Genomic DNA, 16,447 nt, shown 5'->3' with positions numbered 1-16,447 from the left:
TGTATGTTTATTAAATATGATAGAGTATTTATAAAATATTGGTGTTGTGTAGAGTCTCTCTCTCTTCTTCTCGTAGTGGCGGAAGACATCTCGAAGGTAGTGTTACAATTTATGTATTAAAGCAATCACTCTAGCTGAGGAGGTTAATAACTTATAGTTACAATTCAATAATAGCGGCAATTAAATGTTTTGAAATTAAAGCAAACAACGTAAATGTTAAACACATATTTATTTAAATCTTATTACAAACAGCAAGGGGTAAGAACAATCGATGATTTAAAAGAAGTAAATAACGAGTAATAAAAGTACATAATATTCACACACTACACATCATAGTGACAAAGGCCACATTAACTCGAGACCCAATTATACATAGTAGTATGGATGGTCGAATAGCCAGAATTTTAAGTAGCTGAACATTACAATGGGCGCAATGGAATTTTCCATACATTTTTATACATTTATCCAGGCGGTTTCCATAAGTCTTTTAAAAATTTGTTCAAGCTAGGACAGTTTCTTTCATTATGTAAATCAACAATGTTGGCACTGCACAGTTCACTCAAGATAAATTTTTGTTTGTCTCCTAGAACGTACACTAAATATCCTTCTTCAGGGTTGATGATGTCACATAACACTGATGAGATTTGGTCAAAGCTCACTTCACCTTCGTTCCACGAGAGTCCATGCACTTCATAAGTCAGTTTACGATTCTCGCTTTGCGACAGCCTGTCTAGTTCGGACCAGTCACATGGCGGTTTGAATATGTATTCGTAGGTCCTTAATACATCACCGTCCACGATGAACATTGGTGCAAGTTGCTTAACCACATACCCCTTTTGTGATGTGAGGCACTGAATGTTGCAGAGAAATAATGTCATTTTTGCCAGTACTCACGATAACTGATGTGTGAAGCTGTGCTAGCTCTGCAAGGCTGATGCTAGTTCTACAGGTATGACTGCAAGGCTGATGCTAGTTCTACAGGTATGACTGCAAGGCTGCAGTGCTGATGTTGTCTCTAGGATGCTGAATGTCAGACTGGTTGTAACAACCTTTGGTGTCGTAGTACACACAAATTTATAATTCGTCTTCATCACTATCCCCCAAGCCACTATCCGTTCCTTCATCCACATCTTCGTTCGCCTCTTGCGCTTCCTTTGCGGCCTCGATGCAGGTCATAACAGCCTGATATAAATAGGTAATAAATTCCTCTTCCTCAGGGAACTCAGCGAGAATGTTGAGGGTGGAGGATGTAAGGTGGTAATGTATATCATTAAAGTCCATACCTATGTAGCGACGTACTACCTCCATTACAAATTCCCGAACATCGTCCATCGTAACAATGTTTAAATTACAATCGCAAACACTCTCCGCGTAAACACTGGTGGAAGCCATGTTGACTGGAGCTTGGTCAAAAGCAGAATGAATTCTATACCTACCACGTTAGCATGGAGATGTTGTCAGAGCCCCCCCACACCACTGGGCGGCAGTTACGGTGACCCCGGAACTCGCTCGAAATATCCTGCACAACACATTCCAAAAACATGACGTAGCCTATGGTTGACGGCACAAACACCCTGAGTGGCTCTGTGTGTTTCCTCCTGCCCGAACACGCGCTGCTGTGAAAGCCTCTTCCCGAGCACAGACGTCACTCCCGCAGCAGACAAAACAGGCGTATGCTACAGGAGCTAGAACAATTGAATAACCAAATATATTTAGACTACCCAACTACATAAATGACATGAGATAATTCCTGTGCGATAATCGTACTTTAAATAATGCAATGTATGTATAAACAATAATCATGACTAAGTACTTGAAAAAAAAAATATGTAAATGAGGTGTTATTCACCTTTAGCGCTTCTCGATTTCTGTATCTGCTACCCACGAATTAAATTGAGACGGGAAACCCCACCATTTCACAAAAGGCCGGCCATTTCTTCGTTTGAGAACTTTTTCCACCAAATATAAGTCCGGATACATCGTAGGCTGGATCTCTTCAGCATAGAAGCCACCACGAATAGGCTTGTGGTCCAAGTCTTCGAGGTAGTAGGTCCTGGGTTCCGATTCACGAACATGTGTCACACGGAAAAGTTCAGAACTCCAATTCATCGTGAAACCTTTCTCAAAGACACCTTTCTGCTTGGAGATTCTCACAATGTCACCAACATTAGCTTTATGCTTGCGTGTATCTTTCTTCTTCGTGTTGGTGAATACAGTCCCAAGCAGACGATCATCCTTTACATCTGTCGATGGTACATCCTCCATCGAGTACGACGTTAAAGTCGGTAAAGATGCCATCGAAGTCTCAAGAACAGGCAGTTACGCGACTTATGCACCAGAAGAAACAAACTAGGTGATCCGTACACCGTCGACGGCAGTAACAAATTGGGAAGCCTACATTTCACAAAGGGTTGAGGACCAACCCGAACATGCCCGAAGACTTCACCTTCGGCCAACTTCGGGACTTTGTTTTTCTTTTAACAAAACGCGCGGGAATTATGGTGGTGATGGAGTTGGAGTTAAAAGGAAACATGGCACAGAAAAGCGGTGGAATTGAAGATTTGTTCACTGAATGTTTGGAAAATCAAAGGGATTATTTAGTTGGTTTTGTAGACACAGAACGTGAATTTGAAACTTTTAAGGACCGATTGCTACAATTAGGTCACTCGTTCAGTGTGCGTAGTAGTGTCAACAATGCCACAGCAGGTAATGATAATTTTCACTAACACTATATTAGTAAAAAAAGGAAGTTTGTATGTATTTCGTTTGTATAGATTCTCTCGGAAGGGCCCTGTTGCACCTCTAATTTTTTTTCTTATTAGATTTTTTACTTTGTTTGTTTTGTAGTGATTTTCGATCATTTTTTCCTAACAGTCTCCAAAGCAACATCTATTTGGTTAGGATTGGATTTCTTTACATTTATCATAGCTCAAATTTTTTTTATAAATTAATTTGTAATTATGTAATTACTGTCCTTTTTTGTTTGAGGTGCAGCAGTGGGGTACACACGAAGAGGGGCATGTATAATGAGCAGTGTGTGTGTTTGGTTGTAAACTGTTGTAGCGAAGCTAGTTTTAAATATAGTGTATTGGAAAGGGGTTATGGCATATATGAAGTGTGTTTACCGTGAACTACGTTCAAATATTATTGTTCACATTTCATTGCCTATTGTTGGCATTATAACATATTAAAATTTATATAATAATATTTTACATGCACCGTGAATACTATGCAAAATAAAATTTTTGGGGAGAAGAAGAACATAATACAAATGAGATAATGATTACTGCATGAAATTAACACACTAGTTTCATTTTATTTTGTCCAGTAAATACAGTATATGTTTTGCACATCACCGTATTGGACATGTCTATACAATTATTTTACAATTTCTTTACAACAAATAATTAATTTTTACATTATGAAAACAAATTACAAATTGACATTATAATTAACAAATTTATAAAATAACACAAAAATACTAATATTTAAAACACATCTTGCTAAAAATTATAAAATAATCATCTCATAATCTATATAAATTAACTGGCATAAAATTCTTGTAATGAATAAAAAGAATGAGGTTTTAATAATTCCTTGAGTTTATATTTAAATTCTTTAGGTTTTGACTTGGAAAATCAACAGTAATTTGAGTTTAAAAATAATAGATTTAACTTTTATTATAATAAGTCATGGTGGTTCAACAGTACCTACCTAACATGTTGATCTAGTACTTGGGAGGATCTGAGGTGAGATGATCCCTGTTTGATAATTATGAGTTTGGTTAGATACTCAAAATTACTGCAAGAAAAGTTGGTACGTTTGTGGCCAATTCTTTCCGTAAATTCTTTGACTTGAATTTTAAATGAATGTTAAATGATTGTGAACAAATTTATACTGTATCTTTCAAAAGTGCATGGTGAATTTATTCTATACCTTCTTTTTTATTTTGCAGATCACAAGAAGCTTTACTTTCAGTATCAGCAGGGAAAGTTGATTAATAGCCCAAATATTGATTTTTTTGGTTTACCATTCAGCATAGAAAAAATTGTCTACTTGGAGTGTGGTCAAGGCCACAATTATCAGCAGTCTAAAGAGACTGTTGATCCACTGGTAAGTTGTATAACTATGTGCGTATGAAGCTGCTGTTTTATGCAGCAAATATTCTATTAATTTAAGTGCATTCCAGTTAGTCTGAGTACTTGATGTCATGCTTTTTTTTTTTCCCCTCTCTCTTTCTCTTCAGTGAATAAGCTTCTAAAATATAAAACTGAGAGATGTATAAAAACACTATCTTCCGGTTCTATCGTTAGCTGTTAAATACTTGAAAATGTCATGGAAGTTAAATCCAAAATGTTATGATTAGTTAGAATGCATTTTATATGTTACTTTTAAATTCTGTACTTTTCTTTATGGGACTGATACATTGTTATCATTTTTCAAGGGGAGGATATCTAACAAAGTTGTACAACTCATTGTCACTATGACTGTAACATCATTCACCCATCACCTCTTTACATCAGAAATAGTATTTTGTTAAGTTTAAATTGATAAATTTGCTTCTTGTAATTTGCTTTTTTTTTTTTTTTTTTTTTTAGCCTGATCATCCACTCTTGAAGAAAAAAAAATTTTTGATTCAAAATTAAAAAAAAATTGGATGTCAAGCGAGAATGAATGTAAGATGTATAAGGGTTTATCCAGATTTTACCTCGCCAAATTCGAAGAGGAAAAAGTGTGCTGTAAGTTCAATACCTGAGACAGATACTTATTTCCTAATATCTTTTTCGTGGTTTCATAATGATATGACAGTGAAGAGATTATTTAAAAAATCCTGCATTGTTTAAGTGGTTTGTAGTTTTACTGTCACAGGCAGCAGATACTATGTTAACAGGTTTACATGTAGAACTTCATTTAAATTACATTCTTTCGTGCAAAGAATATTGAATGAAGGAATTTTACATTTGCAATTGGCAGACAATGTAAGACATCAGAAATACCTATATCACAACAATTTTTGCAGAAAACTCAGCTAATCCGTAAAATTAAATCATATATTACGTTGTTTCTAACACCTCCATCCTTTTCTTATTAAAAAGCCGAATCATCTCCACAAATCATAATTTTTATGTAAGTAGTCCATATCCAAATAATTTGAAGTTCTCTGCAACACGGAGATCACATAAAAGCTTTAAGCTTTTCTGAGCACAATCATAATGAATATAATTTTATACAAAATTTATGTCTGTCATGGATACTTCAGGTGTAAGATATTTTGAAATGAGTGTGAATAGGTATTGATAAGTATAATAGCAAATGTGTATATATAACCTAATTAATTTGTTAAATGTTTTGTGTAGTGCAGAACATGATAAAACTATAAGCTGAGACTGTGCAAATCATCTGTCTGTCATTATTGCCGTGGTAAAACTTCACAAAACCATTTTTGAATGCTTTAGAATGCCTCAAATATTTAATAATGACATTTTAGTGTTGATAAAAAATATAAATATTGAGCACTTGTACATATTTTGGGATAAATAATTCAGGTTTTTCCTGTTTTAGCAAAGGTTGTTTACTACTTGTTCATTATATACAAACTAATATCACGTTTCCTGGTTCTGTATTCATTGCCACAACTAACTGAGGAAGTAAAAGTCAGTTCACGGAGAATGTATTAACTTATTTGTGCTCATATGTCATCACAATAACTCTTTAAAATAGTAACTAGTAATTATACCATTCATTAACTTTTAATCAGTCTTTTGCTTTAAATAATTCTTGCTAGTTATCACAATTAATGGTTTTACATGTTGTGTTGAACAATGGAAATTCCACGATGTTTCAGAAATGATTGATTACTTGATTCCCTAGAGTAAGTCATCAAGTGTGCTGAAGAGATGACTTAAAAAACCTTGTCTCCTGTGTAAACAGGAACAAACCTTTAATCTACATATACTAATTACATCTGCCAAATTACAACAGCCAAATTGTTATCTTTTCAGCTGTATTTAACACTTCTGCAAAAGTACTATACATCAAAACTCAGCTGCTAAACCCACTTGTTATCTTGTGCAATTTATGGGTTTATAACTCTTTCCTCTGATTTTTACTTCCTCACTGAATACTCACATAAACACTTTTCAATGTATTTAACTGATATGGTTATACTGGTTTCAGGTCTTGAAGAATTTGCAGGAAGCCCTGAGGGAAAAAGTTCCAATTTCAAGTTACCTTAGGTTCTATGTAAAAATCAGCAAAGCAGAGAACCACAACCACACAACTACTTCTACTTATCTCTGCCAAAAAATTCATCCAGATCTTGTAACAGAAATCAAAAGACTTGTGGGTCAAGGCATTACAGCCACCAGGGATATTAAATTGCTACTTGAGGAATATGTGAGAAATAGATATTCTGGTGATGAAATGTCCAACAGGCTTAGTAAAACCTTTTACCCAGAAGATTCAGTAATTTATGCTCATGTTTACAGGGCAATATTTTCGCAGAAAAGAGACCAAATGGACCAAGAGGTACTACAGCAAACCATCAATGAATGGAAAATTCAAAATAGGGAGGACTGTTTTTTTTACAGACCGTATGAAGATGTTTCTGACAGTGATGTGTCACCATTATTGTTTTGTCACCAAACAAAGTGGCAACAGAAGTTACTGTTGCGGTATGGTAGTGTATGTTTATTAGATGCCACTTATAAGACGACAAAGTATGCTTTGCCACTCTTTTTTTTAGCAGTGAAGACCAATGTTGGCTACAGTGTTGTTGGTACTTTTGTAGTTCAGTCAGAAAGCACTGCATTAATTGCTGAAGCTTTGAATGTATTCAAGGAATGGCTTCCTGAATGGCAACCACAGTTCTGGATGACGGACTTCAGTGAGATGGAAATAGTAGCAATTGAAAAGACCTTCCCTCGAAACACAGTGTACTTATGTGCGTTCCACAGAGAGCAAGCCTGGTTGAGGTGGGTCAGGAAGAGTGGTAATGTAACATCTGGTAATTCAGAAGAGATTTTAAGTATGTGGCGTGCTATTGCAGCTTCAAGAGACAAACACGAGTTTGACCTTAATCTAGAAGTAATGAATAGTAGTGACATCATGCAACAAAACCCTAAAGCATCTGACTATTTTGCTACCCACTGGCTAGCTCACAAACACAGGTGGGTACAGGCCTTCAGTGAAAAAGACTTTGTTACAATTATTCACACCAATAATGGAATTGAAAGTCAAAATAAAGTGTTAAAGCATTCATATCTTTGTCACAATTCTGATAAATCCCTCACAGGAATGCTCAAGACAGTTATAAACAACTATTTACCTGATATGTACCGAAAATACTGCTATAAGAATTCTACTGTAAAGATGTTTAATCCAGAGATACCCTCATATTTGATAAACCGACCACAGAACTTTATAAGACATGTGCTCACCAGGATAAGTGCTGCTCGATCCGATATTTGCAAGGAATCCATTACAGAAATTTCTAAGGGGAGTTTTAAAGTTCAGAGTTCATCAGATAAAAAAAAATTTTACTGTGTTAATTTTGATAGTGCTACGTGCAGTTGCATTGACTTCATGAATTTTAGATTTCCTTGCAAACATATGTGTGCAATTTTTGAATTCTTCCCTGCCTGGAGTTTTCTCCAGCTGAACTCTGCATATATTAACAGTCCTTACATTACACTGGATTCAGATAATAATTTTTGCACTACAACATACAACATAAATCCTTCCTCCACAGCAACAGCACACACTGAAAACAATTGGACGGAAGAAACTGAAAAAAATTGTACTTCCACGTTGACCAAAGATTCCAGTGATGAAAGTTCTAGCATATCAGCATTGCAAAGGGAATTCCGAATGTTCAACAAAATGTTAATTGAATTGTCTTATGTTTGTAAAGACAAAAGTTTTTTTTCGGGAAACACTGAGATTCTATGAAAAATGCATGTAGAAATGGAAGGAAAAATAAAACGTGTATCTGGGTTGCCCCTCCTAGAGTCAAGTAATTTGAAAAGCATTGTTTCAAAAAAAATAAAAAATAAATACAAGATGTTGCCTTTGCGTAAAAAGCGTAGGACCAGGGTAGGAACTGCAGTAGGAATTCCAACAAACCTTTAAAAAAAAAGTCATGACATAGTTTGGTGAATGTAATGTGACTTGCAACAAACTGAGGAACTAATACCTATAAATTTTGATCAAGCAGAAGTTTTATAATGATTCAGTTTATTTTACACAACATTATTTTTCACCATGTCAGAAGGCTTATAGGAAGACTGCTTAAAAACTTATATTAAAAACACATGTGTTCAAGATTTGGACGAGAGACCACATGATTTTAAGTCAAGAATCCTGACCTCTATACCAATGGGACTGGCTTCAGTAAGTCAGCGAAGAAAAAAATTATGTGACTATAAAAATATTTTCTTGGACAATGTAACATTGCAGGACCCTGCCCTCCTAGCTAAACATTTTTCTTTTAAACTATTTTCATGAATGTAAACATTTCTTAAAAAGTCTTTCTAATGATATTTTACCGTTTATGTATGTTAGAGTTGATATTTAGAATTGTTATGTGTTTTTAAAGAAGGTGTTTTGTATTTTAACAGACATTTTAAATCATCAGTATTTTTTATGTCATTATTCACAAAGAAGTCACTGTACTAGATTTTTGCCTGTTTAGGCCTACTTTTTCAGGTTTTTATAAATAATGAGTTTAATTTGGTAAAGTAATTTGTATTATAATTGCTGTTGGTAATGTTCATTAACGTGTGGAATGATTCTAGAACACAGGACTATGTCTGGTGTGATGGCTAGAAAGAGAGGCATGAGAGGCCTGTAAGTGGGAGTGAGAAAGAAACAGTGCTTCCCCACTGAGATAAAAGCTGGGATTCCCCACTGGTCGTGGGAAATGTGTGATAACTGCTGTCTCACGGTGTGGGAGAGAGAACGAGAATGGGAGTCCCCGATTTTGGTGTGAAATTGAAAAGAGACCGATCAAGGGAAGCCCCGAGTTATGTGTGTACAGGGTTTTTCATGTATTGTAATTTGTTCTGTGATTGGCTTGTGATTTGTAGAGTGAATGAAGAGTTCGTGTGATTGGTCGGTGAGGTCATGTGACGTCTACTCCCTGCGTGGAGGAGACGTGTCATGAGTTCATCAGTAGTCGTCGGGCGATCGCTGCTAGGCGAGGCCGCGTTTCGGCGGCTCGCGGTTTTTCACCAGTTGCGGCTGCATTTGAGGCCCTACTGATGTTTGTATGATTACAGCTTACAGTAAGATTTTACTGAAGAACTAAATCAACGTTATTATTTTTTATTATTAATTTCTCATCACGCGAACTGCGAGCATTTCTCGACGGGCGAATGTTTGTGGAATGAGTGAGCAGCCTTTATTGAAAGTGTTTGGATTCGTCTGTGCATTCTATTTGAAAAATAAAACAACAAAATTACAATCGGCGTTGAAAATCTGTTTATTTTTGTATGTAAGAACCGTTACAACTCATACTTGTGTTTTAAGGTTTTGTACATACAATTGTTTATGTATTTCAAAAAAAATTTTGGTTTGGTGAGGAAAACAGGAATATTTGCAACTAGCAGAAAAGGTTTTGGTGGCCACTATTTCTGAGAGTTTACATTTGTACATGTACAACATGTAGGTACATTCCAACCAATAAGCTGGACTCTATGAGCACCTATATGGGCAAACTTGTATCAATCAAAATAGTTACCCATCACAAGTATGGTTCACACTATTATGACTTATTGAATTCAGTTCTAAATGTGTATGATATTATTTTACCATTAGGTATTTTTTGTGATCTATTCAAAGCCATTGTTATTTGTAATTAAATTTATACATACACACTGTTTGTAACTAGAATGATTGTCAAACTGTAAAGTTGTATAATTATTAACTGTGGAACTAATCAAGTAATTTGATACAAAAAAGTGATACAACCAATAGTTAGTTTTAAGACTAGAGTATAATTTATATAAGGTATATTACACAAAGTTGAGAGAAAGAAAGTATGTCTTCTATAAGAATTGTAGTTATTTTATTTCTGTACAGAAATTTTCTTTAGTGTATCTGTGTTTTAATATAATTATATTTCTCTTTGTATCTATAGCATGTTTCATCTGTTTTTCAAGGGAAATTCAAAATCAGCTCTATATATTTACAACTTTAAATTTTGCTTTTATTTCCGAGAGGGTGCCAGGCTAGCTTACACAGCTAACTGTTGCTATTGAGGGGTCATCGGCCTCAGCGTGGTTCACTAGGATCGTGGTGGTGGTTGAATTAATAACTAGATAAGTCGGATTACACTCCTCAGGCAGTATGGGTAGGTAAGAGGGCACTGGAAATCACCGTCAATTTGTTGTAGCATTTATTGGCATGCTACGAGTTGCGAGTTACACTATGCGTTATAGATTATACTTTACCCTGACAATGGTTTCTGATTGTGCGTTACGTGCTTGCATTACATCTAACAACAGTGTTGTTGTATTTGCATGGAGTCGGCCATGCCCGTAAGTTTTTGAATTTTGACTCGAGTGGGCTCTGCGAGCCGTGAATCTACAAATACTTACTATGTTTGTTGTGACCGGCAGACATATGCACAGCTGCATGAAATTAAAATACTTTTCTCTGGAGTTGGCCAGTTCCATAAGTGTCGACTCTGCAACGTGGTCATGTGGCAGGGTTAAATTTAAGGCGGTCAGGAGCCTGACTCCGCAAAGATGACCCAGGGACGCATGGGTAACGAGTGAAAAAAGATTTAGAGGTGACAAAGTTTATAAAACATTTATCACAATATATCAAGATGTGTGTGAAAATGCTAGGTTTTAATATTGTGGTCATTCACAAAAAATTGATTTCATTATATTTGCGAGGTTCATACATATTGTGCAGATATGGTGCATGACTATTAAGTGAATTGTATGTATTATTTTGAAGTGTATGTCTCATACCCTGTCATGAACAAAACTCTTACTGGATACAAGGAATATTACATCTAACACTTTCATTAGTATTTATCAGTATGAACTAAACTTCAACTAACAACTGAATGTAATATACTGGCATACTGAATTTATTTAACCAGGCATTACACAAATTCTGTTGGCCAAAATATTAAACAATTACTTTTATACACAAATTACTACATTCTGTTTCTCACCATAAAAGTGATTGTCCATAAAGGTAGATACTGCGGTTGTTTAAAACAATAGCATGTTTTTTAGACTTCGGAGTGCCACTGGATGGTATAATGTAAAGCGGAAATATTACTGTGTAATCCCTGTGTCGGTAATGCTCAGTAGAAATACAGAAATGTATGAGACATTGTCACTAAAGAATATGTTTTTTTTTTATGAAAATAAACATAAATATTTAACTATTTTTTGGGTCAATACAGTAATCTCTTTCCATTGTATTATTTGTTCCGTAACAGTCCTGTACAAAAAAAACCCTATCCATGTACCTTTCCTAATTGTTTGTCTGTTTACTTGATATGTTCCTACACTCTGGGTGAATGTATTATGAAAGCGATACCACATAAAAAATTACATGTTACATTTAAATTCATGTGTACACTTTATAAAAAATTCATTTATGTGCTGTGGCATGAAGAAAATGATGACACATTAAATATTTAAACACTAATATTTTAAAGGCATAAAATCTTGCACTTTCTTTCTTGTACCAATAACTGACTATGTGTTTTAAAGATACCTGTCATGTTAAAAGGTAAAATATTGATTATGAACGTTCAGCATAAAATAGTTACACTTTTCTTTCCATTCAAATGACAGCATTATTTTTCCATATGAATCACCCAGGTTTGATAATTTTTGAAGATAATAGACAGTCGTGAAATATAAGGTTGTAATAACATACTCTTTTTATTTCTCCGTAAGTAAATTTTTATTTTAACTTTCTTGGTTACTATCAATTCAATGGCAATGAAAAAAACTTCTAAGTGAAATTAAATAAAGCACAGTTATAACAAAAATTTATAAAATAATTCATTTTCATTGAGTGTCAAAAGAATTTAATCTACAAGCAAATGTCCTAATGTCTTCACATGCCAGCATCAAACAGAAAATAATTCTTCCTTTACATGGGGTGTCCAAGGAGTGTACTTTTTCAGCTCATTTTCTAATTTCTTTACATGCCTGCAACAAACAGAAACAATTTTAAAGTACTGAGAATGTAGAGAATAAGTCATACAAATGGCAATCTGGAGACAAAGTCCATTACAGAAGCTGTCAAGCAATAAAGTAATACATAGTATTTAACAGAAACTATCTGGCAGAAAAATAATATTCATGGCAACATAATACACACCATATGGTCAACACATTTCATTTGGTAAGTATATGTATAATTTGATAAGCTCAATAGTTTTGGTAGGCCTATCTTATTTAAATGTATACTGTTCATGTATTCACAGCTTTCACTATTTTTTTTTGTTTTTAATATTTGTCAAACATTCAGTTACATAAAAAATTGGAAATATCGTATACCTACATCACAAAGAGTGTTTGGTGATTTAATGCAATGGCAAAATTAGCACCTACACAAATTAATTAAAAAAAAAAAAACTACTACTGCTTATAAATACAAGTGGTAACAATAGTTAACAGCACTTAGCTCTTAATGTTTCTCAGGTAGATGTATAGAATATAAACGTGTGGTGATTGTAGTAGTGACTGCATTTTGCGATACTGTATGCTGCAACACTAAGTGAGATTAATGGCAGAACAGTAAATATTTTTTGTGTAAACTTAAGACAAGCAGCCAGAAAAGTAGGTGGTTTATTTTTCTGATTTTATAAAATGTTATAGTAATTAAGTAGTAGTGTTTTGTGTTCATTGTAATTTTACAGTTTATCAGATTTTTTGCAAACAAGAAAATAAAAATTACAAAATACCTTTTGCTTCCTGAAATGCTTTGGAATCATTTTGTAAGACAGCGCTGTGTTACATCAAGCAGTCTACCAATAGTTTTATAGTTTTAACATTCATGATTGCGATATCGCAAGCGCCGCCATGTGCGAGTCCCTGCTGTGCTTGCAAAAAGCTTGCTTCAATAAAAACAAGGGCCTCATAATCAGATTTTGTCACATATGGATTTATGTGTTTCTTGCTGCAAGTATTGCTCTCTTGGGTAATGACTGAAAAACATATCAGGAAGTAAAAAAAAAAAAAGTTATAATTTTTACTCTTCTTACTTTTGTTGATTAAAACAAACTTAATAAAATCTTGTGCAGTTTTAAAAATGATAAACAACTTAAAGTACCTCAACATTCTCTTGGGAAATATTTCGATACATGTCAGGATGTGAAAAAACGTTTTTCAGAATTTTTTTCTTTATTCATTTAAAAGCCGCAAAACAATACAATTACTCTGTGCATTTTATTTGCTGTTAGGAGAGAGGTGGGTAATAATCTTACGTTGTGGCTTTTCCACAAACTAAAAAAAAATTAGACAAAAACTTTTTTTGACACTAGTCATAGCCCTGAATTTATCCTGAAAACAGACTTTAAATTCCTACAGGTTAGCAAGTAATCAAAGTTTAAAGCTTACATTATAATACCTGTGCATTCACACATACCTGTACGTTCTTAAAGTACAAACACTGGAAAAAAAACTTTTGGACGGAGGACATTCATATGCTTCTGTTACATCAGATATATATCTTAAGAAATAATAATGAAATGTAATATATCTTCAGTATGGTGTTCTATTATACTAGTACAGGAAGGGCTTGTTCTTAAGTATAGAATATGATACCACAGGTAAAATATATACTGTAGTAGGTATGTTCTAAATCTAGAATAAGCATGGCCATAGCATAAAATACGTTACCAGAAAGCTAGTTTAATACACAAACATATTTTGTGCAAAACAAGCATTAGAATACTCCCCAACTAAAACCCCCATATAATCATGCTAGTCACATAATAATGCAGATATGGTAATGACATAAATGTGCCATGTTAATGTCGTCATTAATGTGATAATGATATTGTGATACATACTTGTCCCGAAAGTGAAATTGGTAAAAGTTCCGTATAACATATTCAAATTAATCCCTTGATCCAGAAGGCATGATCTTGTATACATAGTTCCTGTGGTACATTTTGCTTGATGTTTTGATTTGGTACATTGAAAGAACATGGGCATACTAACTTGTGTTATTACAATTTATATATGAATGTAAAACAGTTACAAATAAAATTATTTCACAACACCTGAGATAATTTGTTTGTCTTGTGATGTTCTAGTATTTGTTATGTCCATACTCTTTCGACGTAACAAATTAAAACAGCAAGCATCTTGTACCACAAAACCAAGGGATCAATTTGGACACGTGATACGAAAAAAATTACGTCAACCTAGGCTAAACTTTAAAACCTGTAGAGAGAAAATATGAACTAAATGATGATACATATCTCTTAATTTACACGCAAATCTGAAAGTTAGTTAAAGTTCAGTATCGCATATCCAAGTTTTTCACTTGATCCCGAGGTACATCATGCTTGCTGTTTTAATTTAGTGCGTTGAAAGATCCTGAACATAACGAATACTTGTAATATAACAGTGAATAATAATCTTAAGATTATTACTAAATATGCACTTTCTTTCTATGAATTAAACACTTAACCTCACAATTATTATTAATAAGTGTTTTTGATATCCACCAACATGGCCGTGCTGTTATGAAAATAAAAGCAAAGTCCCGAAGTTGGCCGAAGGTGAAGTCTTCGGGCATGTTCGGGTTGGTCCTCAACCCTTTGTGAAATGTAGGCTTCCCTAACAAATTGAGCGTCCTGCTGTCTAGGACTCGTTTTTATACATTAACCGGTTTGAATAATACGCTAGTCAAATCAAGAACAATTTACTAAAATACTAGAGTCAAAACAACATTAAAAAAATAGAAGTACCATCAACAAAAAAGGCAGCAAATTAGGAAGCACCGACTACGAAAAGGCAGCACATTTGGAAGCACAGACTACGAAAAGGCAGCACAATAGGAAGCACCGACTACGAAAAAACAGCACATTTGGAAGCACCGACAACGAAAAGGCAGCACATTTGGAAGCACCGAATACGAAAAGGCAGCACATTTGACAGCACCGACAACGAAAAGGCAGCACATTTGGAAGCACCGACTACGAAAAGGCAGCACATTTGTAAACACCAGTAGAATAGGATAGCCGGTCCGAGGATGCCGGTGCCGGTGTCCGCCATCTTGGATTTGTGACGTCACGGCGGCAAAAATTCCTCAAAATTCCTCAAAAATGACTCAAAATGACTCAAAATTTCCCGTTTTAAGAAAAAATTTCCCGTTTTCGAGGGAAAAATTCCCGTTTCGAGGGAAAATTTCCCGTTTTAGTCCTTAAAAATCCCAACGGCTAGAAATGTCCTGATAGAGGCTTAAGCATCCTTAACTCAAGCCTCAGTTAAGCCTCTATCAGGATGTGACCTTGACCTTTGACCTTGACCCCGACGGCCATCTTGGATCCACCATCTTGGATGACTACATTTCGTTTTCTCGAACATTCCGGCATTGTGTTATCGGCCATTTTGAATTATGACGTCACCGTTGCAATTTCCGTTACGGCCGCCATCTTTAAATTTATTATCCGATTTTAATGAAAAAATATTTTAAAATTATAAAAAAAATAAATAAAATTTTTTTTAATAACATATTTAAAAAACAAACATTTACAACACGGAGCTCGGAGTCCTCGGTTCGAACCCGACGAGTGCAAAAAAAATAAAAATGGCGACCGATCCTTCCTTCGTGGTGGGTGCTGGCAGACTGACTCCCACCACTTTTTTTCAAAGCATATATATCGTCAGGTAGTATGACGTCATGTCCGCCATCTTGTCCTCGTCTGCTGGAAGCCATCATCAGTGTATCGTCGGCGAGAGTGCGCTGACGCCATGTTAGTTTAATTATTATCCGCTAGAGTACAGTAATAATTTATTATTGCTGTGACACCCGACATCTTGTCATTTGGCCGCCATCTTGAAAATCCGTAATTATTTAGCTAGAAATTCGGGAAAAATTCCAAAATTCATTAAATAAATTTGTAATCTATATACTGATTGATTAGGTCGACTAAGGTCCTTGGTACGATCTAGGACGATGCAAAAAAATTAAATATAACATCAATTTAACATAATAGTAACAGGTTCGAGGAATAAAACACAACAAGTTCTTTTACAAACATAATATTTATTACATAATTTCTATTCTACTACAGGATCATTTGCGAAAGCCAGCAATCTTATAATCATTTAGTTCCGCAGCGGTGTGAAATGACTAATTCTTAGCTCCAATCGGTTTATACTAGACAGAGTCCAGCCAGAACCTTTACAGACATAGTCCACCTCTTCTTGACAGAGTTTCTGGATACCGTTTT

At 34.7% G+C, this 16,447-nt stretch overlaps 1 protein-coding gene across 1 annotated transcript in view; it reads left to right on the top strand.

The window, feature by feature from the left end:
* Positions 1–3,578: 3,578 nt before the first annotated feature.
* The window catches only part of LOC134536533 (uncharacterized), a 117,196-nt gene continuing 104,327 nt past the window's right edge, over positions 3,579–16,447 (top strand). Inside the window, exons 1-3 of the mRNA XM_063376265.1 lie at positions 3,579–4,113; positions 4,599–4,739; positions 6,178–7,902. Coding sequence (XP_063232335.1) covers positions 4,671–4,739; positions 6,178–7,902 — 1,794 coding nt within the window. The 5' untranslated portion in view covers positions 3,579–4,113; positions 4,599–4,670. The remainder of the gene's footprint in view (positions 4,114–4,598; positions 4,740–6,177; positions 7,903–16,447) is intronic.

This window comes from Bacillus rossius, chromosome 11 (genome assembly GCF_032445375.1).
Source record: "Bacillus rossius redtenbacheri isolate Brsri chromosome 11, Brsri_v3, whole genome shotgun sequence".
Lineage (NCBI taxonomy): Eukaryota > Metazoa > Arthropoda > Insecta > Phasmatodea > Bacillidae > Bacillus > Bacillus rossius.
This window is presented reverse-complemented; position numbering and strand designations above follow the sequence as displayed.